The sequence below is a fragment of the Papio anubis genome, chromosome 16 (genome assembly GCF_008728515.1).
Source record: "Papio anubis isolate 15944 chromosome 16, Panubis1.0, whole genome shotgun sequence".
Classification (NCBI taxonomy): Eukaryota; Metazoa; Chordata; class Mammalia; order Primates; family Cercopithecidae; genus Papio; species Papio anubis.
The window spans coordinates 63,087,497-63,111,071 of record NC_044991.1 but is presented as its reverse complement, the minus strand read 5'-3'; the positions used below and the strand labels follow the sequence as shown (position 1 = coordinate 63,111,071).

Below are 23,575 nucleotides of genomic sequence, written 5' to 3'. Positions count from 1 at the left end.
ATCACTGGTTACCAAATGCTAGGTAAACCAAGTACCAAAGCTTGCTATATGAAAATCCCCACGTAACCATTGAAGTTTGCAACACCCTAAACCCCACCACCTTGCTCCCGGTATCAGAGAGCCCAGTTGAACATAACTGTGTAGAGGTGTTGGACTCAGTTTATTCTAGCAGGCCCAGCCTCTGAGACCATCCTCGAACATGAGTAGACTGTGAGCGGTACGTGCACGGGAGCAGCTTCGCCAACCCCTGCAAAGTGACTCTGAAGAAGACGACAAGCCCTGCTCCAGTCACACCCAGAAGCTGACTGGTCCACGCACGGCCAAAGCATGAGGAAACTCATTGCAGGACTCATTTGCCTTAAAATTTGGACTTGTACAGTAAGGACTTCAACTGACCTTCCTCAGACTGAGGGCTGTTCCCAGTATATACATTGAGTCACTGAGGTAGGACAAAAGGTTGCTACGGTCCTATTATTTTATGGTTTTTTTAAGTGTACTGGAACTCTAAAAAGAACTTGTTTGTATAATGTTATTCTATACAAGGTACGTAGCCCAGGAAATGACCAACCTGATGTGTGTTATGACCCATCTGAGCCTCCCATGACCACAGTTCTTAAAGTAAGATTAAGGACTGAGGACTGGTGGGAGCTCATAAACGATATGAGTAAAGTGTTAGCCAAAAGTGTTAGAGGAAAAAAAAAAAAAAGGGGGGGGGGTGCCCAAACAAATCACCTTAAAATTTGATGCCTGTGCTGTCATTAATAGTAATAAGTTAGGAATAAGGTGTGGTTCTCTTAATTAGAAAAGAGGCTATATGGCAGAAAATAAGTACATCTGTCATAAATTAGGACTGTGTGGAAATAAATGTAAATACTGGCCTTGTGTCATTTAGGCCACTTGGATAAACGAAAAAAAAATGATGAAAAGGATCCAGTCCACCTTCGGAAAGGAAAAAATGGCCCTTCCTGTACTAAGGGACAATGTAACCCCTTAGAGCTAGTAATAACCAATACCCTTGATCCTTGCTGGAAAAAGAGGAGTGTGTGACCTTAGGAATTGACGGGGCCAGACTGGATCCTCAAGTAAGCATCTTGGTTCCAGGAGAAGTTTACAAACGCTCTCCTGAGCCAGTGTTTCGAACTTTCTATGATGAACTAAATGTGCCAGTACCAGAAATTCCAGGAAAAACAAGAAATTTGTTTTTGCAATTAGCCAAGCATGTAGCCGAGTCTCTCAGTGTCACTTCATGTTATGTATGTGGAGGAACTGTAATAAGAGATCAATGGCCATGGGAAGCCTGAGAATTAGTACCTACAAACCCAGATCCTGATGAATTCCCAGCTCAAAAGAATCACCTTGAATAGTTTCTGGGTCCTAAAAGCCTCAATTATTGGACAATATTGCATAGCTAGAGAAAGAAAAGAATTCGCTCACCCCGTAGGACAACTTAGTTGTCTGAGACAGAAACTGTACAACGGTACCACAAAAACAGTCATAATTCCCAAAATTGCAAACCATGTGGACACACCCAGAGTCCCACAGGGACTAGACGGTCCCCATTGGATTATACTGGATATGTGGGCATAGAGCTTACGCCAAATTACCTGACCAGTGGGCAGGTAGTTGTGTTATTGGCACTATTAAACCATCTTTTTTCCTACTGCCCATAAAAACAGGCAAACTCGTGGGCTTCCCTGTCTATGCTTCCCGCGAAAAGAGAAGCATAGCTATAAGAAATTGGGAAAAAAAAAAAAAAAAGATAAATGGCCCCCTGAGAGAATCATACAATATTATAGGCCTGCTACTTAGGCACAAGATGGACTGTGGGGATACTGGACCCCCATTTACATGATCAACCAAATCATACAGTTACAAGCTGTCTTAAAAATAATCACTAATAAAACCGGCAGAGCCTTGACTATTCTGGCCTGGCAAGAAACTCAGATGAGAAATGCTATCTATCAAAATACATTAGCTCTCGACTACTTGCTAGCAGCTGAAGGAGGGATCTGTAGGAAATTTAACCTTACTAATTGCTGCCTACACATAGATAATCAAGGGCAAGTAGTTCAAGACATGGTTAGAGATATGACAAAACAGGCACATGTGCCCGTGCAAGTGTGGCATAGATTTGATTCTAGGGCCATGTTTAGAAAATGACTCCCAGCACTAGGAGGATTTAAAACCCTTATAATAAGAGTTATAATAGTAATAGGAACCTACGTACTGCTCCCTTGTTTGCTACCTGTACTTCTTCGAATGATAAAAAGTTTCATCTCTACCTTAGTTCACCATAATGTATAAGTGTGCTATATGAATCACTATCGATCTGTCTTGCAAGAAGACATGGGTAAGGAAAATGAAAGTGAGAACTCCCACTAATAAAATGAGTGAGAGTCTCAAAAGGGGGGAATAAGGGAGGAGACCATCCCTCACATGGTCTTATGCCCAATTTCTGCCTCCAAAGAAAGAAGTAGTAAAAACTAAAAGGCAGAAATGAAATCCACAGGCAGACAGCCTGGCGCCGCACCCTGGGCCTGGTAGTTAAAGATCGACCCCGACCTAATTGGTTCTGTTATCTATAGGTTACAGACATTGTATAGAAATGCACTGTGAAAATCCCTATCTTATTTTGTTCCGATCTAATTACCGATGCATGCAGCCCCCAGTCACGTACCCCCTGCTTGCTCAATCAATCATGACCCTCTCACATGCACCCCCTTAGAGTTGTGAGCCCTTAAAAGGGACAGGAATTGCTCACTCGGGGAGCTCGGCTCTTGAGACAGGAGTCTTGCCAATGCCCCCGGCCGAATAAACCCCTTCCTTCTTTAACTCGGTGTCTGAGGAGTTTTGTCTGCCACTCGTCCTGCTACAAAATAAAGTACTGTTCACATAACTACATAAATAATTAAATAATGGCCAATTGTAAAACAATGGCATATACACACACACACACACACACACTTCATTTAATAGCTTACTAGGCTTTTTTTTTTTTTTTTTTTTTTTTAAAGAAATGGGGTCTTGCTCTGTCACCCACGCTGGAGTATGGTGACACGATCATAGCTCACTGTAACCTTGAACTCCTGGCCTCAAGTGATCCTCTTGCCTTGGCCTCCCAAAGCACTGGGATTACAAGGGTGAGCCACTACGCCAAGCCAGCTTTTAAATTTTTAAAAATTTTTTATTTTTTAGACTGAGTCTTGCTCTGTTGCCCAGTCTGGAGGGCAGTGATATGATCTCAGCTCACTGCAACCTCCGCCTCCTAGGTTCAAGTAATTTTCCTGCTTCAGCCTCCCGAGTAGCTAGGATTACAGTTGTGCACCACCACACCTGGCTAAGCAGGCCAGCTTTTTAAAAAAGGAATGTTACGTCCAAATTCCTATTTAAAAACTTAGTTATGAAAGCTTAGTTTATCTTGGTGTTTAAATAAAGAGTTGATTCCCTAAAAAGGGATTCTGATTACTCTTAAATACTATGCAAAAGTCTGTTTACCTAAATAAAATCTTTAAGCTTTATCATTTATTTTAATACTTGGTATCTCTCTCAGGGCCTAGAGTCTTAGAAATATACAGAATATGTGACTCTGAGTTGGCGAGACATACAAGAGGCCAAAGAAGGGCATTCAGGCCTACCATCTTTGCCACACTGCCCATTCGGCACGTCCAGGGCTAGAGAGGCTAAACCTGGCTGAAGAGAGGATTAAGGTAAGGATGAGGTAAGATGTGAGTAGACTTTAACTTCTCCCCTCAGAGAAGGTCCCTGTGGCAACAACCAAACATTCACCCTGTTTCCATGGTGATAATCCTATTTTCAGGGGCTCGGAGCCACTCCTACTGCTATTCTCTCAAGAGCTACACTTTTTTGTCTAGCATTATATCCTCCTTCAGCTCTCTAATAACATGTTTTTCAGACAGTGGCATCAGTTACAATTCCTTTTTTTAGTTTATTTTTTTTAGAGACAGGGTCTGTGTTACACAGGCTGGAGTACAGTGGCATAATCACAGCTCACTACAGCCTCCAACTCCTGGACTCAAGCAGTCCTCCCACCTCAGCCTCCCAAGTAGCTGGGACTCCACCCCTACACTTGGCTAATTTTATTTTATTTTATTTATTTATTTTTTATTATTATACTTTAAGTTCTAGGGTACATGTGCATAACGTGCAGGTTTGTTACATATGTATACTTGTGCCATGTTGGCATGCTGCACCCATCAACTCGTCAGCACCCATCAACTTGTCATTTACATCAGGTATAACTCCCAATGCAATCCCTCCCCCCTCTCCCCTCCCTATGATAGGCCCCAGTGTATGATGTTCCCCTTCCCGAGTTCAAGTGATCTCATTGTTCAGTTCCCACCTATGAGTGAGAACATGTGGTGTTTGGTTTTCTGTTCTTGCAATAGTTTGCTGAGAATGATGGTTTTCATCCATGTCCCTACAAAGGACACAAACTCATCCTTTTTTATGGCTGCATAGTATTCCATGGTGTATATGTGCCACATTTTCTTAATTCAGTCTGTCACTGATGGACATTTGGGTTGATTCCAAGTCTTTGCTATTGTGAATAGTGCCGCAATAAACATACGTGTGCATGTGTCTTTATAGCAGCATGATTTATAATCCTTTGGGTATATACCCAGTAATGGGATGGCTGGGTCATATGGTACTTCTAGTTCTAGATCCTTGAGGAATCGCCATACTGTTTTCCATAATGGTTGAACTAGTTTACAATCCCACCAACAGTGTAAAAGTGTTCCTATTTCTCCACATCCTCTCCAGCACCTGTTGTTTCCTGACTTTTTAATGATTGCCATTCTAACTGGTGTGAGATGGTATATCTCATTGTGGTTTTGATTTGCATTTCTCTGATGGCCAGTGATGATGAGCATTTTTTCATATGTCTGTTGGCTGTATGAATGTCTTCTTTTGAGAACTGTCTGTTCATATCCTTTGCCCACTTTTTGATGGGGTTGTTTGTTTTTTTCTTGTAAATTTAATTTTATTTTTTATAGAGACTGTGATGCCCAGGCTGGCCTGAGGCAATCCTCCCACCTTGACCTCCCAAAGTACTGAGATTATAGGTGTGAGCCACCACACCCAGCCTAGGTCTTGCTGTCTCTCTCACTGTCCTCCAACAGGGCAACCCTTTTTCCAGTCGAGCCAGATCATCTACCCTGAGTCCTCTCCAGTAGGAAACACCATCATTCTCCTTAAAGCTCAACTTCAGTCTCAGCAGTTTTAGGAAGCCCTCCTGTTAGCACTCTCCTCCCCTGGCATGGCATCAGCCACATGTGTCCTGGCCACACCTCATGGCCCTCACTTGTATAACAGATGGCATTTCTTCTGAGTTATTTCATGTATGTTTTATATTCCCAGTTACAGTAAAAAATCATAGCCGGACTGTACCCAGAATCCTCAAACATTTCTTTCTTAACTCGGCTCCATTTTTAACATGAAAACAAATAATTAGGGAATATTCCAACAACCCAAACCGTCAACTTCCTGGAGAGAGACTGAACTTGATCGTATTCATCATTACAGGTTTGACCCTCCAGGCCTGTCCGTGACCACCAATACCTGGGGCTACACAAATGACTCAGGCAAATTCTCAAATCTCTATTGGCTTACGAGCAGAAAGCTTCATTTTAGATTTTATCAAAGATTGAAATAAGAGGTTTTTCAGATTAAATCCTTAGATACCCTAAAACTCAAGTCAAAATTTTAATTTCTCACAGAACTTGTTTGTAAAGATTCACTTAGATCACACATTTCCTGCAAGCAGGACTGCCAGTTGCCCTCTCTCTGCATACTCAACTTCACAGAAGGGGTCAGTCAGACAAGCGAGGCAGGACCCAACATCATGCAGATCTTGCACCTGATAAATACTAAAAGTAAGGCTCGTCCATCCTGAGGGGAGAATGGAGGTGGGGAGAGGCTGAAAAGAAGAGAAGCAAAGAGTACAGTGGTCCCTGTAAACTCAGATTGGGGGGTTCAGAAAGCCGCTCGTCTGGGGGTGCTCAGAGTGCATGCCAATGCACAGGTGGCCAAGGAGGGAGCCCTACCATCCAGCTCCTTCTCAATGGAGTCCATCCTGTGCGTCACTTCATCCTGAAGAGATTCCACGTGGGTCAGCAGGTTAAACTGCCACTGGTGCTGGGAGCTCAGCAGCCCCTCTCCACCTCTGTCCAGCAGCTTCCGAGCAGGGGCTTCCTCTGGTAGGGCCTTTTTGGAGACATATTCCTTCACCTGGGGATGCAATGGCATGGAAATTACTGAATGGAGATAGCCCCTGGCCCATTTTTCAACCAGCCAGCGTTTGCAGCCATCTGAAATACTAGCTGCAGTTTCAATACTCCAAATTCCTACCTCCCTTTCCTATTTCCTACTTCGGAACTGGGCAGAAGCTTGCCCACTGTACCAATTCCAACGACCTCAAGGTAGCACTCTAGCTCGGGGACCCACAGCTGCTTCCTACTGACTGGGCCAATGTCCTAGCCTCACAGAATGGCTTTCAGAGCCCTGAGAGCTGATTAGAGCAGGGCTAGTGCAGACGAGGGTTAGTACACGGGAGTCACACCACCGAGTTTCAAGTCTCAGCTCCATCTCCTGCTGAATGTGCGAGTCTGGATGGACTACTTCATGTCCCTGAGCCTCTGCTCCCTCAGTGGAAGGATGGGGGTAGTAAAACCTATTTGGAAGGTTCACAAGGATGATATAGGGTAAGGCACATAAAAGCAAGGTCAGCTTACAATCAATGGAAGAGACTGTTAACCCTGGTTGCTTTGCTGCGGCCCAGTATTTCCGACTTTGTTTTATGTGCCAGATACCTCTAGGAAACCTGCCTGATCCATAGGACCACAAACCTTTTCTAGGATTTGGTAACTCAACCTTTCATTCATCCATTTGAAATGAAATAGATTCTAGCCAATATTTATTTAGTACTTACTATGTGCAAAACAATGTGCTGAGGGATTTTCACAAATACGTTCCACAGTAACTGAGGGGGCTTCACTGGCCCCATTCTACAGGCAAGAAAACAGGTCTGGTCAGGAAGGTGAAGTAACCCACTCAGAATCACAGTAAGGGGCTGAGCCCAGAACTGAAACTGCGTCTGTCTCAAGACTGTGTCCTTACCACCTTGCCCAACACTGTTTAGACACAGTCAAGGACACAAGGATGAATGAGGTACAATCCCCTCCCTTGAGGGGCTTGTAATCTAGGATCCCTTTGGCACCATGCAGCAATGTATTTAACGCTGGTGACACCAACCTGCAGGAGAAAGTCTGGGAAGTAAGGATGATGAGGCAGAGGAACTCTCAAATCATACAAAGCCTCACTGACAACTGAGGACAGGGCACAATGAGCCTAGTGAGCAGTTAGAGATGAAAACACCGGCAATGAGGTGACACAAGGGGGTTCTAGAAGAGAGTGACTTGAATAACAAAAAAACCAAAAGTGGTTCTTGGGAAAACTGATGAAACCAGCAATATTTTGACAAAGTGTACCATTTCTACCACAGGGCTTCAAAGTTAGAAGTCAAAATAAAGCTATCATACAACTGGATTGGAAAAATTCTGCCTAACAAAACATTTGACTCATTGTTTGCTCATGCTAAGAATTAACATCTAGGTGCAATTATAATGCAAACTGCCTTAAAGAAAAGATGAGTTTTCCTAACCCAATTCTCCTTGCTACTTCCCACCTCTCCCTTCCTCTGCACCCACGCCCCCATGACCCACCACTCTTGACTATGCCATTTTGTGGGTGCTTCCTGGAACCTAGGATCTTTGGCTTAAGTGGGCTTTCCTGACTTTGTACCCATTTGCTTACCAAAATATCTATGGTAAGCAAATTTAAATACAGTTTTATTAATAAATATCTTCCATAGAACATTCAGACCTAGGAGGAGAACTTACAAGCACTCACGCAATGAATGAAGAACAAGTACAAGCCAGCCACATACCTTTGGGGAGCTGGGTTTGGGGTCACTGTCCCCCCTGCTCCTGTCTTGGTCTAGAGGCCAGCCCAGGCGCGGGGAGAGGGAATCATTGCCGTTCTCGTGGAGGGGGTTGACCGCATCGTCGAGGGCAGAGCCCCTCGTCTCCACCACCAGCTTCTGCTCCACGGCAGGGTAGTAGGCACGGGGCTTCTGGTAGCAGTGCTCACTGGTGATATAGGACTCCTCCACAGAACGCGGCAGGGGCAGGGCCAGGGGCCTGGGCTTCTCCACTGCCCCGTTCAAAGTTCTATAGCTTGGGGCTTCCTCCTTGCTCCTGGTGTCAGTGACAGGGATGTTTTTGAATTGAGATCTCCCCTCCCCTGAGTGCTGTTTCCAAGGCTGGCACCACAGTGGCAGATCAGGATGCTCCCGGCTTCTGTTGAGAGGACAAAGAGGGCATGGGTTTTGGAGTAACTGGACCATTGCAGGGGTTCCCAATTCCTAAATACTCTCCCAGTAGGGACAGCAGCTCCACCTAGGCCATCTGACCACACACTACCATTTGCTAAACAAGAGGGAATGTGAATCTGTGGTCTCCTAGGAGACCACTCCTTAGTGAGCTTCCACTGTGGTCACACACGGTGAGTGGGACTGGACTCTCACTCAGAAGACCTGAATGGATTTCAACTCTGGGACAACTCACTCAACCAGCCTCATTCCTACTTCCTCCTCTATGAAACTGGGCTAATTATCTGTCTGATCTGTCTGCTATTGTAAACCAAAAATAAAATTCTAAGCCCCTCAACCAACTTGAATGGACCCCTCTTAGCCAAGAGCATTCCAACATTAACCTGAAAAACTAGTTCAGGCCACGATGGGAAGGGAATCAGACAAGCCTTCTACCTTTGGAATTCATGCACAACTGACCAGCATTAACATTAAAACAGAGACCCTAAGACTGACAAAACAGACTGTTTGTAGCAATAAGATACCAACATAACAGATAGCAGGTACTGCAATAAATCAAAGTATTTTACCCCAAAATATATTTCTTTGACATATTTTGAACTAGCCCTGCAAAGCTGTCTCTTGTGGGGAAATCTACATTCTATAGAGAATCCCCTTTCCTTTCCAGGTCTTTTCCTGTTCCGGGAGAAAATTAAGTAAGAGTCTGGCACCTTTTTAGGTCTGATAAGAAACATTTACGATCTATTCTCTCTGAAGCCTGCTACCTGGAGGCTTCATCTACATAGTAAGAACTCTGGTCTCCACGACCCCTTATTTTAACCCAGACACTCCTTTCTTCCTTCCTTTCTTTCCTTTGTTTTCTTTCTTTCCTTCCTTCCTTTCTTTTCTTTCTTTCTCTTTCTTTCCTTCCTTCCTTTTCTCTTTCTTCTTCCTTTCCTTCCTTTTGTCTTCCTTCTTTCCTTTTCTCTTTCTTCCTTCCTTTCCTTCCTTTTGTCTTCCTTCCTTTCCTTCCTTTTCTCTTCCTTCCCTTTCTTTTCTCTTCCTTCCTTCCTTTCCTTTTCCTTTCTTTCCTTCCTTTTCTCTTTCTCCCTTCCCTTCCTTTTCTCTTCCTCCTTCCCTTCCTTTTCTCTTTCTCCCTTCCCTCCCCTTCCTTCACTTTCTCTTTCTTCCTTCCTTCTTCTTTCTTTCTTTCCTTCTTTCTTTCTTTCTTCTTTTTCCTTCCTTCCTTCCTTTTCTATCTCTCTCTCTTTCTTTCTTCTTTTTTTTTGACAGAGTTTCGCTCTTGTTGCCCAGGCTGGAGTGCAATGGTGCAATCTCAGCTCACTGCAACCTCTGCCTCCAGGTTCAAGCAATTCTCCTGCCTCAGCCTCCCAAGTAGCTGGGATTACAGGCATGCACCACCATGCCCAACTAATTTTGTATTTTTAGTAGGGATGTGGTTTCTCCATGTTGGTCTTGAACTCCCGACCTCAGGTGATCCATCCACCTCAGTCTCCCAAAGTTCTGGGAGCCCAAAGGCATGGGCCACTGCGCCTGGCGACAGGCCTTTAGATAATAACTTAACTCTTTAGATAATAACTTAACTCTTTCAATCAATTGCCAATCAGAAAATCTTTGAATCTACCTATGACCTGGAAGCCCACCCACCCCTCAAGTTGTCCTGCCTTTCTGGACCCAACCAATGTACTTCTTATATGTATTGATGTCTTATGTCTCCCTAAAATGTATGTAGCCTGTATGTAGCCTGACCACCTTGGGCTCATGTTCTCAGGACCTCCTGAGGCTGTCTCACAAGTCAAGGTCCTCATATTTGGCTCAGAATAAATCTCTTCAAGTATTTTACAGAATTTGACTCTTTTTGCCAACACCATCAACCACTGAGTTTCATAACAATTAAGTGATTTAATGGTGGCCTAAAGTGCTCTTCAAATGTGACTTACTAAAAATAAGCTTAACTTATTAATAAACAGTTACAATGATCCCAGCATGTAATGGCATTCAATTACAAAAATGCAATGATTACCCAGGGGTTACAAAAATAAAATCAACTGTCATTTATGTATAGGCCATTAATGATAAAGCTTCTAAAAATTATTCTGAAACTTTGTTTTCACCATTCCAAAGAAAAAAGTTTGTTATTGAAGAAAAGAACAGGGATTCTTACCCTTTTTAGGGCCACAGACTCCTGTGAGCATCTACTGAAAGCTGTGCTTCCATGTATGTGCACATAAAATGTTGTGGATGCCTTCCTGTACCTTCCTGTGAAAGTGGAAGTGGCCATATACATGAAGGCACAGAGTGATGTTACAGAACTAAAATTCTGCTCCCAAGGGCCTACAACTATCCCGTCTCAGCTCTCCTACTCCAGCAATCCCATACCACTGCTAGCCACTGAGGCAGAGGGGGAAACAATTGGCATCAATTGTTTGGGACACCTCCAGACAGGTTATCAGCCTGTCCCAGGAACCTACTCAGGACCCAGACATACCACTGAAATCACAATTGCTCAGGGGAAATGGGAGTCATCGTTAACTTTCAGGTCCACTACCTGTTAACATGTAACACACGAGCCAGAGTACAGACCTGCTCTTTATTAAAAAATCCATTAAAGTCTTTGCTTCCTCCCACCTACAATTTTCACCATTCCAGCTGGGATCTGAAGGTGCTACTCCTCACAAGCATGACCCTGCCATTTCCTTGCAAGCCCTGTCAATCATGAAGAAGGTAAGCACAGCCATCCAGGCCATGTTTTTTATGGTGACAGATGCTCTGAAGTTAGTCCCAGTTTTATTGTTTGTCTTTGAAAATAAATTCACCGGGTCACTGGGGAACAATATTTCTGAGAATAAAAGCCCAGAGCCCGTGACAACGGAGACCATCCATGAATACAGAGACACACTGGGGCCACCTTCCCCTTTCCCAGGATCTTTTCTCCATTCATAATAAGTACCAAGATCTTCCTATGCCCTCTTCTGAATTGCTAGAAGACAGATTTAATTCTACTACAAACAAAGTCATTTCTATAAAGATGGAGGATCTAGATAAGGATTCAGAAGGGACAAGGGGCTGGGCGCAGTGGCTCACACCTGTAATCCCAGCGCTTTAGGAGGCTGAGGCAGGCAAAACACTTAAGCCCAGGAGTTCGAGACCAGCCTGGGCAACATGGCAAAACCCAGTCTCTACTAAAAATATGAAAACTAGCCAGGTGCGGTGGTACATGCCTATAATCCCAGCTACTGGAGAGGCTGAGGCATAAGAATCACTTGAACTAGGGAGGCAGAAGTTTCAGTGAGCTGAGATCGTACCACTGAACTCCAGCCTGGGTGACAGAGTGAGATCCTTGTCTCAAAAACAAAAAAAGAAGGGGCAAGCCTCCAGAATATGGGCCAAGGCCAGGAACACTGACATTTCAGTAAGGAAAAAAGAGAACAGCATCTGACAGAACCCTCAAATGAAAAGAAATGCAGGCGCCTGTAGGCCCAGCTACTCAGGAAGCTGAGGTGGGAGGATAACAACTATTATTTTTAAAAAGTTCGGCCCTATTAAGACTGTTGAAAAGAAAATAATAAAAATAAAGGAAATATGAGCCAGACACAGTGGCTCACACCTATAACCCCAGCACGTTGGGAGGGCAAGGCAGGTAGATCACTTGACCAGCCTGGGCAACACAGCAAGACCCCATCTCTTAAAAAAAAAAAAAAAAGGGCCGGGCGCGGTGGCTCAAGCCTGTAATCCCAGCACTTTGGGAGGCCGAGACGGGTGGATCACGAGGTCAGGAGATCGAGACCATCCTGGCTAACACAGTGAAACCCCGTCTCTACTAAAAAATACAAAAAACTAGCTGGGCGAGGTGGCGGGCGCCTGTAGTCCCAGCTACTCGGGAGGCTGAGGCAGGAGAATGGCATAAACCCAGGAGGCAGAGCTTGCAGTGAGCTGAGATCCGGCCACTGCACTCCAGCCTGGGTGACAGAGCGAGACTCCGTCTCAAGAAAAATAAATAAATAAATAAATAAATAATTTTAAAAACCACATTTTAAAAAAGAAATATAGCAAAGTTTACAATCAGGAGTAGCCCAAGGTTTCCCAGGCACTCACGTGGACCACCATCCACCTACTTCATTTAATTGCTGCCATCTCATTAAAAACAAACTCATTTGGTTTATATGGGGTTAAGTTTTCCTATTTTATGAAATGTGAGGAAATAGCTAGTCTCTGACATCCTATCTAGGGCTGTCATTTGATTCAGTTCACCTCAACAGATTCTGTCACAGCAACTGCTAATTGCCCCAGCATCCAACTTCTCCTTCTCCTTTTATCCCCACCCCCACCCCTACTCCTAAGTATAAGCAGGCCTGTGGCCACCTGCCTAGCCTGCCCTGCCATTAGGCCTGTCCAAGAAACTATTTGCCCTCCCTCTTCTTTTTCTCTTTTCCCCCTCCTGGGGACTGGGGCAGGCTGAGGTGCAGGTGAAACTGCTTCAACCATGCAAATGGGGGTAATCCCAAGAGAATACCAGAACAATAAGACAAAAAGAACCTAAGACCATGCAGATAAGGGGAACCCTAAGAGAATGCTGGAACCGTAAGACAGAAGGAAACAAAGTTCCCAACACCACAGATGGAATCCTGGAGAAAGGCCACTTACCTAGCCTAGATCCCTGCCTAGCCTTGAACCATTCATTTATATGAGAAAGGAACTTGTTTCGTTTGAGCCTCTATTTGGGGGGTCCTTGTTATAGCAGCTCAGCTTTTACCCAAACCAACGCAGACTCTTGTTGAACGTTTCCTCCTCAACCACCTTTGTAACTCAGATCTTGAAGCCAGGACTCTGTGTGCCAGAGAGCACAAGAGGAAGCAGATTCCCATCTCGCCATCTCAGGGCCCTGATGCTCCACTCTGCCTGACACCAGGCCTCCTCTAGGACTAACCAGCACAAAGGAAATCCTAACCAGGAGTGGCCTATCAAGTCTTAACTCACTCATGGCCCTAGTCTGTCACTGTTTACAACTTAAATAAAAGCAGTCCCTGACACAGACTATACTAAAACCAAAAGAAAGCTCACAGGGTCATGCAGTATCACATAGAGAGACAGTTAGAAAAGTACCTGACAGAGCCTGGATTTGGATTCTAGTCCAGGCTCTACCCATGGAAGCCATGGAAGAGGCACTACCCCACTCAAGGTCCTGTTGCTGTATGGGGTAAAGTAGGGTAGGTTATAAAAGCCAAGAGACCGGCCGGACGCAGTGGCTCACGCCTGTAATCCCAGCACTTTGGGAGGCTGAGGTGGGCGGATCACTTGAGGCCAAGAGTTCAGGACCAGCCTGGCCAACATGGTGAAACCCCATCTCTACTAAAAATACAAAAATTAGCTGGGCATGGTGACAGGTGCCTGTAATCCCAGCTACTTGGGAGTCTGAGGCAGAAGAATCGCTTGAACCCAGGAGGTGGAGGTAGTAGTGAGCCAAGATCATGCCACTGCATTCCAACCTGGGTGACTGAGTGAGACTCTGTCTCAACAACAATAACAACAAAAAGCCAACAGACCCCAATAAAAGCCACATGTGTTTATCACAGCTTACATGAAATTGGGTCATCTGACATATAGAATGCAACCACAGGAGGAAATTCACACTAAATTTCATTCTCTGGCCACTAAAAGCCAGAAGGCCAGCTCCAAAGGTTTAAAGCTTTTCTGTATCAGCAAACCACCAAGAGACATTTTTACTGAGCAACCATTGTGCTAGAGAACAGGCCTGCCAACAATATCTGTTCTAGCAGCTTTTTCAATTTTACCTTCTTTACCAATCAAGAACGTTTAGAATGAGCTGAGGCAAGCCTGGGCACGGTGGCTCATGCCTGTAATCTCAGCACTTAGAGAGGCTAAGATGGGCAGATCACTTGAGGTCACCTGGCCAACATGGTGAAATCCCGTCTCTACTTAAAATACAAAAATTAGCTGGGCATGGTGGCAGGCACTTGTAATCTCAGCTACCCAGGAGGCTGAGGTGGGAGAATCGCTTGAACCCGGGAGGTGGAGGTTGCAGTGAGCCAAGATCACGCCACTGCACTCCAGCCTGGGTGACAGAGCAAGGCTCTGTCTCAGAAAAAAAAAAAAAAAAAAGAATGAGCTGAGTTGCTTGAGCCCAGGAGTTTGAGGCTGCAGATGATCGCACCTGTGAGTAGCCACTGCACTCCAGTCTGGGAAATAAAGCAAGACCCCATGTCATTAAAAAAAGAAAAGGAATATTTAGCATGAAAGGGATAAACAAAATATGGCATACACATAAAATGAGTTATTAGGAAGAAATTCTTACATATGCTATAACATGGAAGAACTTTGAGGACATTATTCTAAGTGAAATAAGCTAGTCACAAAAAGACAAACACTATATGATTCCACTTACATGAGATCTCTAGAGAAGTCAAATTCAGAGAGGCAGAAAGTAGGATAGTGGTTGCCAGGGGCTTTGGGGAAAGGGAAATGGACAGCTGTTGCTAAAGGGTATAGAACTTCAATTTCGCAAGGGTTTTAGAGACTGGTTGTAAAGCAACGTGAATGGCAACTGTACAACTGTACACTGAAAAATGGTTAACATGGGGCTGGGTGCAGTGGCTCACACCTGGAATCCCAGAACTTTGGGAGACCGAGGTGGGCGGATCACCTGAGGTCAGGAGTTCAAGACCAGCCTGGCCAACATGGTGAAACCCTGTCTCTACTAAAAATACAAAAATTAGCCGGGTGTGGTGGTGTGCACCTGTAGTTCCAGTTACTCAGGAGGCTGAGGCAGGAGAATCACTTGAATCCGGGAGGCGGAAGTTGCAGTGAGCCGAGATCGCACCACTGCACTCCAGCCTGGGCAACAGAGCGAGACACTGTCTCAAAAAAAAGAAAAAGGTTAAGATAGTAAATTTTATATTATGTATATCTTGCAGCAATTAAAAACAAATAACTCAGCCAGGTGCAGTGGCTCATGCCTGTAATCCCAGCACTTTGGGAGCCCGAGGTGGGTGGATCACTTGAGGTCAGGAGTTCAAGACCAGCCTGGCCAACATGGTAAAACCCCATCTCTACAGAAAATACAAAAAACTAGCCAGGCGTGGTGGCAGGTGCCTGTAGTCTCAACTACTCAGGAGGCTGAAGTGGGAGAATCGCTTGAACCCAGGAGGTGGAGGCTGCAGTAAGCTGAGATCTTGCCACTGCACTCCAGCGTGGGTGACAGAGCGAGACTCCATTTAAAAAAACAAAAACAAAAACAAAAACTCAGAACTGTACACCAGAACAAAAAACAAATCAAAATACACACACCATGTCTTGATTCTGGTGGTGGCTTCATGGCTGCATACAATGTCAAAATTCAATGAATTCTTAAAATGGATGAACTTAATTATATGTAAGATATTACTCAATAAAGTTTTTTTTTTAAGAATGTTTATCGCATAATTGGTAATTTTTAGTAAATGTCTCAAAGTCAGTTTTATGATTTGATTGCTTTGGTAGCTTTCCAATTTCTCAGATTGACCCAGCCCCCAGACCATGCCAAACCAGACTGCTCCCAACACTGCAGGTGCCACACTTACTGCAAGATGCTCATCTTGAGCTGCAGGCCATGCAGAACCTCAATCACTCTCTGCACATCACCAAGAAGCTGGTGGGTAGCCACGATCTTCTTGGCATTCTGATGGGAGTAGTTCTCTTCTAGAAATGCCAGGCCATGCATATGTCCCCTGCTGAGCCACTCCTTGTCATACCAGTACTTGAAGCCAGGCCTCTGACCTACAGCAGTGACAACAAGAGGGTTAAAACATGGCCTGAAGGAAACCCAGGCCGTTTCATCACTATCATACAATTACCGTACAAACTACTGGAAGAATAGATTAGTCTATTTATTTTGTTCATTGATTCATCCAGTGTACCTTTTCTTGGCACCTACAATATGCTGGGCTCTCTATTAGGTAGTGGGGACAAGGTAGTGAATAAGGCATGTACTTCCTGATTTCCTGGAACTGGCCAGAGGTGAGCTGGGCACCTGGATTATCTCTAAATTTAAATCATAATATTCTCTTAAAACCTTCCATTGCCTCCTACTCTTAAAACCTTCCATTGCCTCCTACTGCTCAAAGGAGAATACCCAAAGCCCTAACTCTCTAACTCTGGCTTACTGAGGCCCACAGGACCCAGTTCCTTCCTGCCTTCCCCTCCATACCCTTACACTGGCCTCGTTTCAGTTTCTGAAACACATCAAACTCTTTGCAGCCTCAAGACCTTCACTTGCGCATCCCTTCTGTCTGCAGCACTATTCCCCAAGCCTTTGCAGGGTTGGCTCCTTACCACCTCCTCAGGAAGGCTTTTATTTTTTTTCCTTTTTTGTTGACAGGGTCTCACTCTGTTGTCCAGGCTACAGTTAAGTTAGGCATGATCATGGCTCACTGCAGCTTCAGCCTCCCTGGGCTCAGGTGATCTTCCCACCTCAGCCTCCCAAGTATTTGGGACTACAGGTGTGCACCACCATGCCTGGCTAATCTTTGTTTCTCTCTTTCTCTCTCTCTCTCTTTTTTTTTTTTCTTGATGGGGTGTTGCCATGTTGCCCAGGAGTGCGGCCTTCTGCTACTTCCCAAAACTGAGAGCATCCTCTGTGCCTCACAGTCATCTTATCAATTTTCCCATCATGGCATTCATCACTACCTTACAGAGTCTTGTTTACTGAACTTGTTTTAACTTCTGTTTCTGGCTCCCAACCCGGCTAAGAGCCAAAAGAGTAGGAACGATCTTGTTCATGGTTGTATCCCCAGTGCCTGGCAAAAGGCATCTTGAATGGACTTATCAAATCAATGGAAAGATGCCTCGAGGCCCCCTGCAAATGTACCATCTACCACCTAACTCAACAGATGATCAGGCCCCTTCCCTTCTCTGCACCTGTTACCCATTCATTAGAACAACACAGGAACTGGATGGCTTTAGCCATCCTATTGTTACAGGACTCCTTAGGAAGGACTGAAAACATAAGCACATGTGACTTATCAACATGACCTGCTCCAAAGTCCCAGGGAAAAGCTTTCAACCAGACTGTTGTAAACTGTCAATATCTATAAAAACCTGAAAAACCCAGGTGATTCCTATTAAGGTCTTTGAGCTACTTCTGGCTTTACTAATATACATGGTAGGGATACACCTTGATTCTGTTAAAAATATTTTTAAGTAGCCTTTAAAAATTGAATCTGTTAAACTTTTGGTCCAACCCACTGCAGAGTCAGTCTATACATGTAGACCCTGTGGCAGACATGCTGTGCTCAGTTCAAGGAAGAGTCTATTCACAGTCTTGGCGATTAAAGTTACAGAAGTTCAGTGAGTACACAGGATTTGATGAAGAGGGTGTGTGTGACTTCTAAAGAAGGAAAAGTAGAGAAAGACACGGTAGGGAAAAAAAGATTTTTAAAAGGTATGCTAAGGAGCCTTCAGGATTATATGGGGGAAGCTCAGAGGCAGCTGCTGCAGGCGGTGCCTAGAGCAGCAGGATTCAGAGCTGCACTACCTGTTTTACAAGACAAAGATATGAGACAACTGGTTCTCATCGCCTGTCTGGCATTGGCTGGTGGTGTGATCTTGGGCCAGTCATGTCCCTTCTGGATTTGTGTTTGTTCACCTGTCAAATCTTCTGACTACCTTATTTCCTTCGGATAAAGGGACAAGTGGAGGCAGATGCTTCTAGGTCTATGGACTCATTTAGTACAAAGAGACAGTGTCACAACAGAGGCCTTCAGGCCCAGAGGGGACCTGCTTGCTGTTAAACGAACTGGTGGCCAGTCCCTCCCTAGACAACCAACAAAATCAAGAGACCTGGCTCTGCAAACCAGTTCTAATTCCAATTTGCTTTATGAGGAAAGTCAACTGTATCCTCAAGGATCAATTTCTTCCTCATAAGCAAAACTGGGTGTAAGAGAACCAGGCCCACCTCATCAGACAGAAAGGAGTAGCGGAAGCAGAGGCTCTCAAGCATTGTCTAGCTCTAAAGGAATCAGGGGACTAGAGCTGAGGGAGAACCTTACAGGTGGTAATGGGAGACAATGTCACCATTCCATGGAAACTAAGACAATGAACTGCATATTTACAATCCATTCCTTCTAGAAAAGAGCAACCAAGAGCCACAGGTGACCCCTATAGCCATGGAACTAACTGATCCTGCTAAGTAATTAAGTCACTGCTCAGGGTGGCAACAGGTTCTACCCAACCATGCCTTCCTCCTTCCCCTCAAGGGCATTTCTCCCTTCAAGTCGGCAGTGATGTGATGAAGGGCAGATGTTGCCACGGGGGGCAGAGGCAGGTTTCTAACCCTCCAACAGCCCCCAAAAGCCAAAGACAGAGCCCACATGCCCATCCTCATGAGTCCTCAAGAAAAGGAAAAGGTGCCACTTCAGCAGCACATACACTGAAACAGGAACAATAAAGAGAAGATTAGCATGGCCCCTACACAAGGATGACACTCAAACTTGGGAAGTTTCTACATTTTTTTACAGAGCTTCAATCACACAGGATGAAAGTTCTAGAGATCTGCTGTACAACATTGTACTTACAGTTATTAACAACAATACTGTATTGTACACTTAAAAATTTGTTGAGGGTAGATCTCATGTTTTTTTGTTTTTGTTTTTGTTTTTTTGAGACAAAGTTTCATTCTTGTCACCCAGGCTGGAGTGCAATGGCACAATCTCGGCTCACTGCAACCTCCACCTCCTGGGTTCAAGCGATTCTCCTGCCTCAGCCTCCCAAGTAGCTGGGATTACAGGCACCTGTCACCATGCCCAGCTAATTTTTGTATTTTTAGTAGAGACGGAGTTTTACCACATTGGCCAGGCTGGTCTCGAACTCCTGATCTCAGTTGATCCACAAGCTTTAGCCTCCCAAAGTGCTGGGATTACAGGCATGAGCCACTGCGCCCGACCTCATGCATTTTTTCAAAACCATAATTAAAGAAAAGGAATAGTTCTAGCTCAAGGCCAGGCCTTCCACTAGGTGGGCCCCTTCCCACATGTGCTCTTATTGCTACGTTCAGGACAGCTGGCCACCAGGCGGGATAGCAACAGAGGCGAGGAGGAGTTGGAGTCTAGCCGATGCTGAAGAAATGAGTCTCAAGACCACAGACGTTTAAAATGTGTCATACACAGCCAGCTGTGCCAAGGAAAAGGCTACATACTGTTATATCCCTGACTCCAGAAATCTCTACCTGGAGGGTCTTGGCAAACATAACAGGTGTATTTCTCAGGCACATTTTCTTCCAGTAATCCCATGCAGACCCCATGCTGCCAGCACTGGCACTCTTCACACTGTTAGAATTAAAGAAGCAACAAAAATTAAACTCAGAAGGTGTTCTCCATCCAAAAGTAAGACCCACCTGCTGAGGGGAGGGGCGTGGGAGGATAGAAGGAGAGGGGAGGAAGGAGCACTCCCTCCTGACTAACGTGGAACTGAGCTGCTGCCACACATCTGGAACTGCACTGTCCAATATGGTAGCCACTAGCCACATGTGGCTCTACACTGAAATTAACATGGTAAGTTAAAAATTCAGTTCCTCAGTCCCATGAGTGACATCTTAAAGCTGAGTTGGAATTATGGCCCAGACACTCATTAGCTGTGTGACTTTGCATAGGTCAGTTCTCCTGGGCTTTATTTTCCCCATCTGCAAAATGGGATACATAATTCCTACCCTCCTCCTAGGGCTGTTTGTGAAGATTCAATGGGTCATTTATAAACGCTCCTATTATAGAGCCCAGCACACAGGTTTATGTAATAAGCTACTATTAATACTATTAACCACTAATGAGCAAGCCAATTCCCCAAGACCCCTGCTGGAGTAATCATGGGTTGGTACTTTGCATTTATTCTCTCTAAACCTTACCAAAGATCACACAGCTACTGAAAGGCAAAGGTGGATGAGAACATAAACCTGGCTTGTTGCTAAGCCGATTCTTTCAACCCAAGGCTCCACATCCTTCCTTGAGTATTGAGGGGATGGGGGAGAGGGCCAGAAGGCAGAGAGGGAAAGGAAGGAGTTAACAATGAGGGTGGCACTGGGAGACATATGGACAGCCTGAGGATAGTAGGTCTGAGAGCTAAGGGTCCAGAGGAGGGAATGAAAAGGAAAGGCGAACTCCTGAGGAGATACCAGGGCACTTCAAGCAATTCCAAACCAGGACCCTAAACCTTTAACTACCCAACCAAACAAATTAGCCCTAGAAGATGGACAGTGAGCTTCCTGACATGACCTTGATGGTGGCCCACCAGCCTGGCCACTAGAAATCCAGACTAGATTCTGGATTTCTGGACTAGAAATCCAGAGCTCAAGATGGTCCTCAACCACTGGCAGTCACCTAGGTCCTAGCATCAAGAGGGCTTCCCTGAGCAGATGTAAGGTCTCTAGGAAGTTAATCACATCAGAATCAATGTGGGCAGAGTGGGAAGACAGGCTTTAGATATCTGTTTTAGATTCTTCAATTTACAGATGAGGAAACTAAGGCTCAGAGAAGAAATGTAAAGTGACAAAAAGGCGGTCAGTAGCAGAAAACAAACTAACAATTAAAAATGAAAGTCTATCTCACCAATGATTTTGTGTTTTGAAAACCAAGATTCACCAAAAATGAATCAAATACAGTTCAGTTTCAAAATGATAACTTTTTTTTTTTTTGAGATGGAGTCTCCCTCTGTCACCCAAGCTGGAGTGCAGTGGGACAATCTTGGCTCACCGCAACCTCTGCCTCCCAGGTTCAAGCCATTCTCCTGCCTCAGCATCCTGAGTGGCTAGGACTATAGGTGCATGCCACCACGCCCGGCTAATTTTTTGTATTTTTAGTAGACATGGGGTTTTACTGTGTTAGCCAGGATGTTCTCGATCTCACCTCATGATTCGCCTGCCTCAGCCTCCCAAATTGCTGGGATTATAGGTGTGAGCCACCGCACCTGGCCAATGATAACTTTTTTCATGTGCATGTAACTAAAACACATTATTCCTTTAAATTAAGAAATGAGTGAGAATAATAAACAAACTAAAAGATAAAATACCTAAGAATAACCATGTAAGCCCTCTCTAAAAAACAAAAAAACGTAAATACTATTTGAAGAACACAGAGACGTAAGTCAATGGTACAGTGCACCCTGTTCCTGGACAGCAAAAGTTAACATACGGATATCAATTATCCCTGGGTTAATTTATAAAAAGAATGTAGTCCTGGCCAGGCGCAGTGGCTCATGCCTGTAATCCCAGCACTTTGGGAGGCCGAGGCGGGTGGATCACTTGAGGTCAGAAGTTCAAGACCAGCCTGGCCAACATTTTTGAAACCCCGTCTCCACTAAAAATACAAAAATTAGGGAGGCATGGTGGCAGGTGCCTGTAATCCCAGCTACTTGGGAGGCTGAGGCAGGTTCAGAATCTCTTGAATCTGGGAGGTGGAGGTTGCAGTGAGCTGAGATCACGCTACTACACTCCAGCCTGGGTGACAGAGCGAGGCTCTATCTCAAAAAAAAAAAAAAAAGTCTCAATAAAATAATAAATTAATAGCTTTGGAACTAGAAAAAAGAGCAATAAGGAGACACTAGCCATACCAGATATTTTAAAAATATTATAAAGGTACAATAGTTAAAATAGAATTGTATGAGCAAATATACAGACAGATGAATCGATGGAAGAGAGAACCAAAAAAAGATTCAAATACATTTAGAAAAGGAAGTAAATAAAGGTGGTATTTCAAACAGTGAGGTATGGTATTAGTACAATGGGGAGCCATAGTTCTCACTAATTACCTGGCAAAATTGCAGGTGGATCAAATATTTATATAACTTAAAAAAAAAAAAAGGGCCAGGTGCAGTGGCTCCTGCCTATAATCCCCACACTTTGGGAGGCCAAAGTGGGAGGATCTCTTGAAGTCAGGAGTTGGTCACCTGAGGTTACCCTGGCCAACATGGTGAGACCTTATCTCTACTAAAAACACAAAAAATTAGCCAGGCGTGGTGGTACACACCTGTAGTCCCAGCTACTCAGGAGGCTGAGGCAGGAGGATCACTTGAACCCAGGAGAGGAAGGTTGCAGTGAGCCGAGATCATGCCACTGCACTCCAGCCTGGGTGACAGAATGAGGCTCTGTCAAAAAAATAAAATAAAATAAAGTATGATTCAACCATTATGCAGAAAATAAAATGGTTTTTAACTTACATATTGCTAAATGAAAAAGATGTTAAAAATACTATACATGTGGCTGGGCACGGTGACTCACGCCTGTAATCCCAGAACTTTGGGAGGCCAAGGCGGGCGGATCACCTGAGGTTGGGAGTTCAAGACCAGCCTGACCAACATGGTGAAACCCCCCCGTCTCTACTAAAAATACAAAATTAGCCAAGCATGGTGGTGCATGCCTGTAACCCCAGCTACTCGCAAGGCTGAGGCAGGAGAATCACTTGAACCCAGGAGTGGAGGTTGCGGTGAGCCGAGATCACGCCATTGCACACCAGCCTGGGCGACAAGAGCAAAACTCTGTCTCAAAAAGAAAAGAAAAGAAAAGAAAAAAGAAAAGAAAAGAAACTACTACACATAAAATGCGAACATTTGCATTTAAACAAAAAAGAGATGGTTGCAAAGCAATGTGAATGTACTTAATATCACTGACTTGTATGCTTAAAAATGGTTATAATGGTAACTTTTAGGCAGGGCAGGGTGGCTCACACCTGTAATCCTAGCACTTTGGGAGGCTCAGGAGGAAGGATCATTTGAGGCCAGGAGTTTGAGACCAGCCTGAGGAACATAGTGAGATTCCATCTCTACAAAAAAAATTCAAGAAATTAGAAGGTGTGATGGTGTGTGCATGTAGTCCCAGCTACTCAGGAGGCTGAGGTGGGACAATCACTTGAGCCCAGGAGCTGGAGGCTGCCATGAGCTGTGATTGTGCCTCTGCACTCCAGCCTGGGTGACAAAGCAAGACCCTGTTCTCAAAAAAGGAAAATATAAAAATAAAAAGGGTAACTTTTAATGTTATGTGTATTTTACCAAAAAATTTTTAAAAGGAAAAAATACATTTGCTATTGTTTGTTTAGCCATAGAATGTTTCTGAAAGGATATACAAGAAACTGATAAGGGCTGACTCTAGGGAATGGGTGGTTGGTGACAAGGTATTTCTCTGGTGATAAG

General features: G+C 44.5%; 1 protein-coding gene and 1 non-coding gene across 4 annotated transcripts in view; one reads left to right on the top strand and one right to left on the bottom strand.

The window, feature by feature from the left end:
- PHF20 (PHD finger protein 20) overlaps nt 1-23,575 on the bottom strand; it is a 191,270-nt gene that overhangs the window by 11,875 nt on the left and 155,820 nt on the right. For 2 of the 3 annotated variants that reach the window (XM_031656713.1, XM_031656714.1), the window contains 4 exons: nt 19,629-19,728; nt 15,988-16,183; nt 7,967-8,378; nt 6,066-6,249 (listed from right to left, as the gene is read on the bottom strand). In XM_031656713.1, the coding sequence (XP_031512573.1) occupies nt 6,066-6,249; nt 7,967-8,378; nt 15,988-16,183; nt 19,629-19,728 (892 nt within the window). Of the gene's footprint in view, nt 1-6,065; nt 6,250-6,269; nt 7,026-7,966; nt 8,379-15,987; nt 16,184-19,628; nt 19,729-23,575 lie in introns of those variants that run through there. The other variant, XM_031656715.1, reaches the window with a different exon arrangement.
- LOC116270946 lies at nt 18,811-18,916 on the top strand. Its single transcript, XR_004179241.1, has one exon. It is a non-coding gene; the product is annotated as a U6 spliceosomal RNA (small nuclear RNA).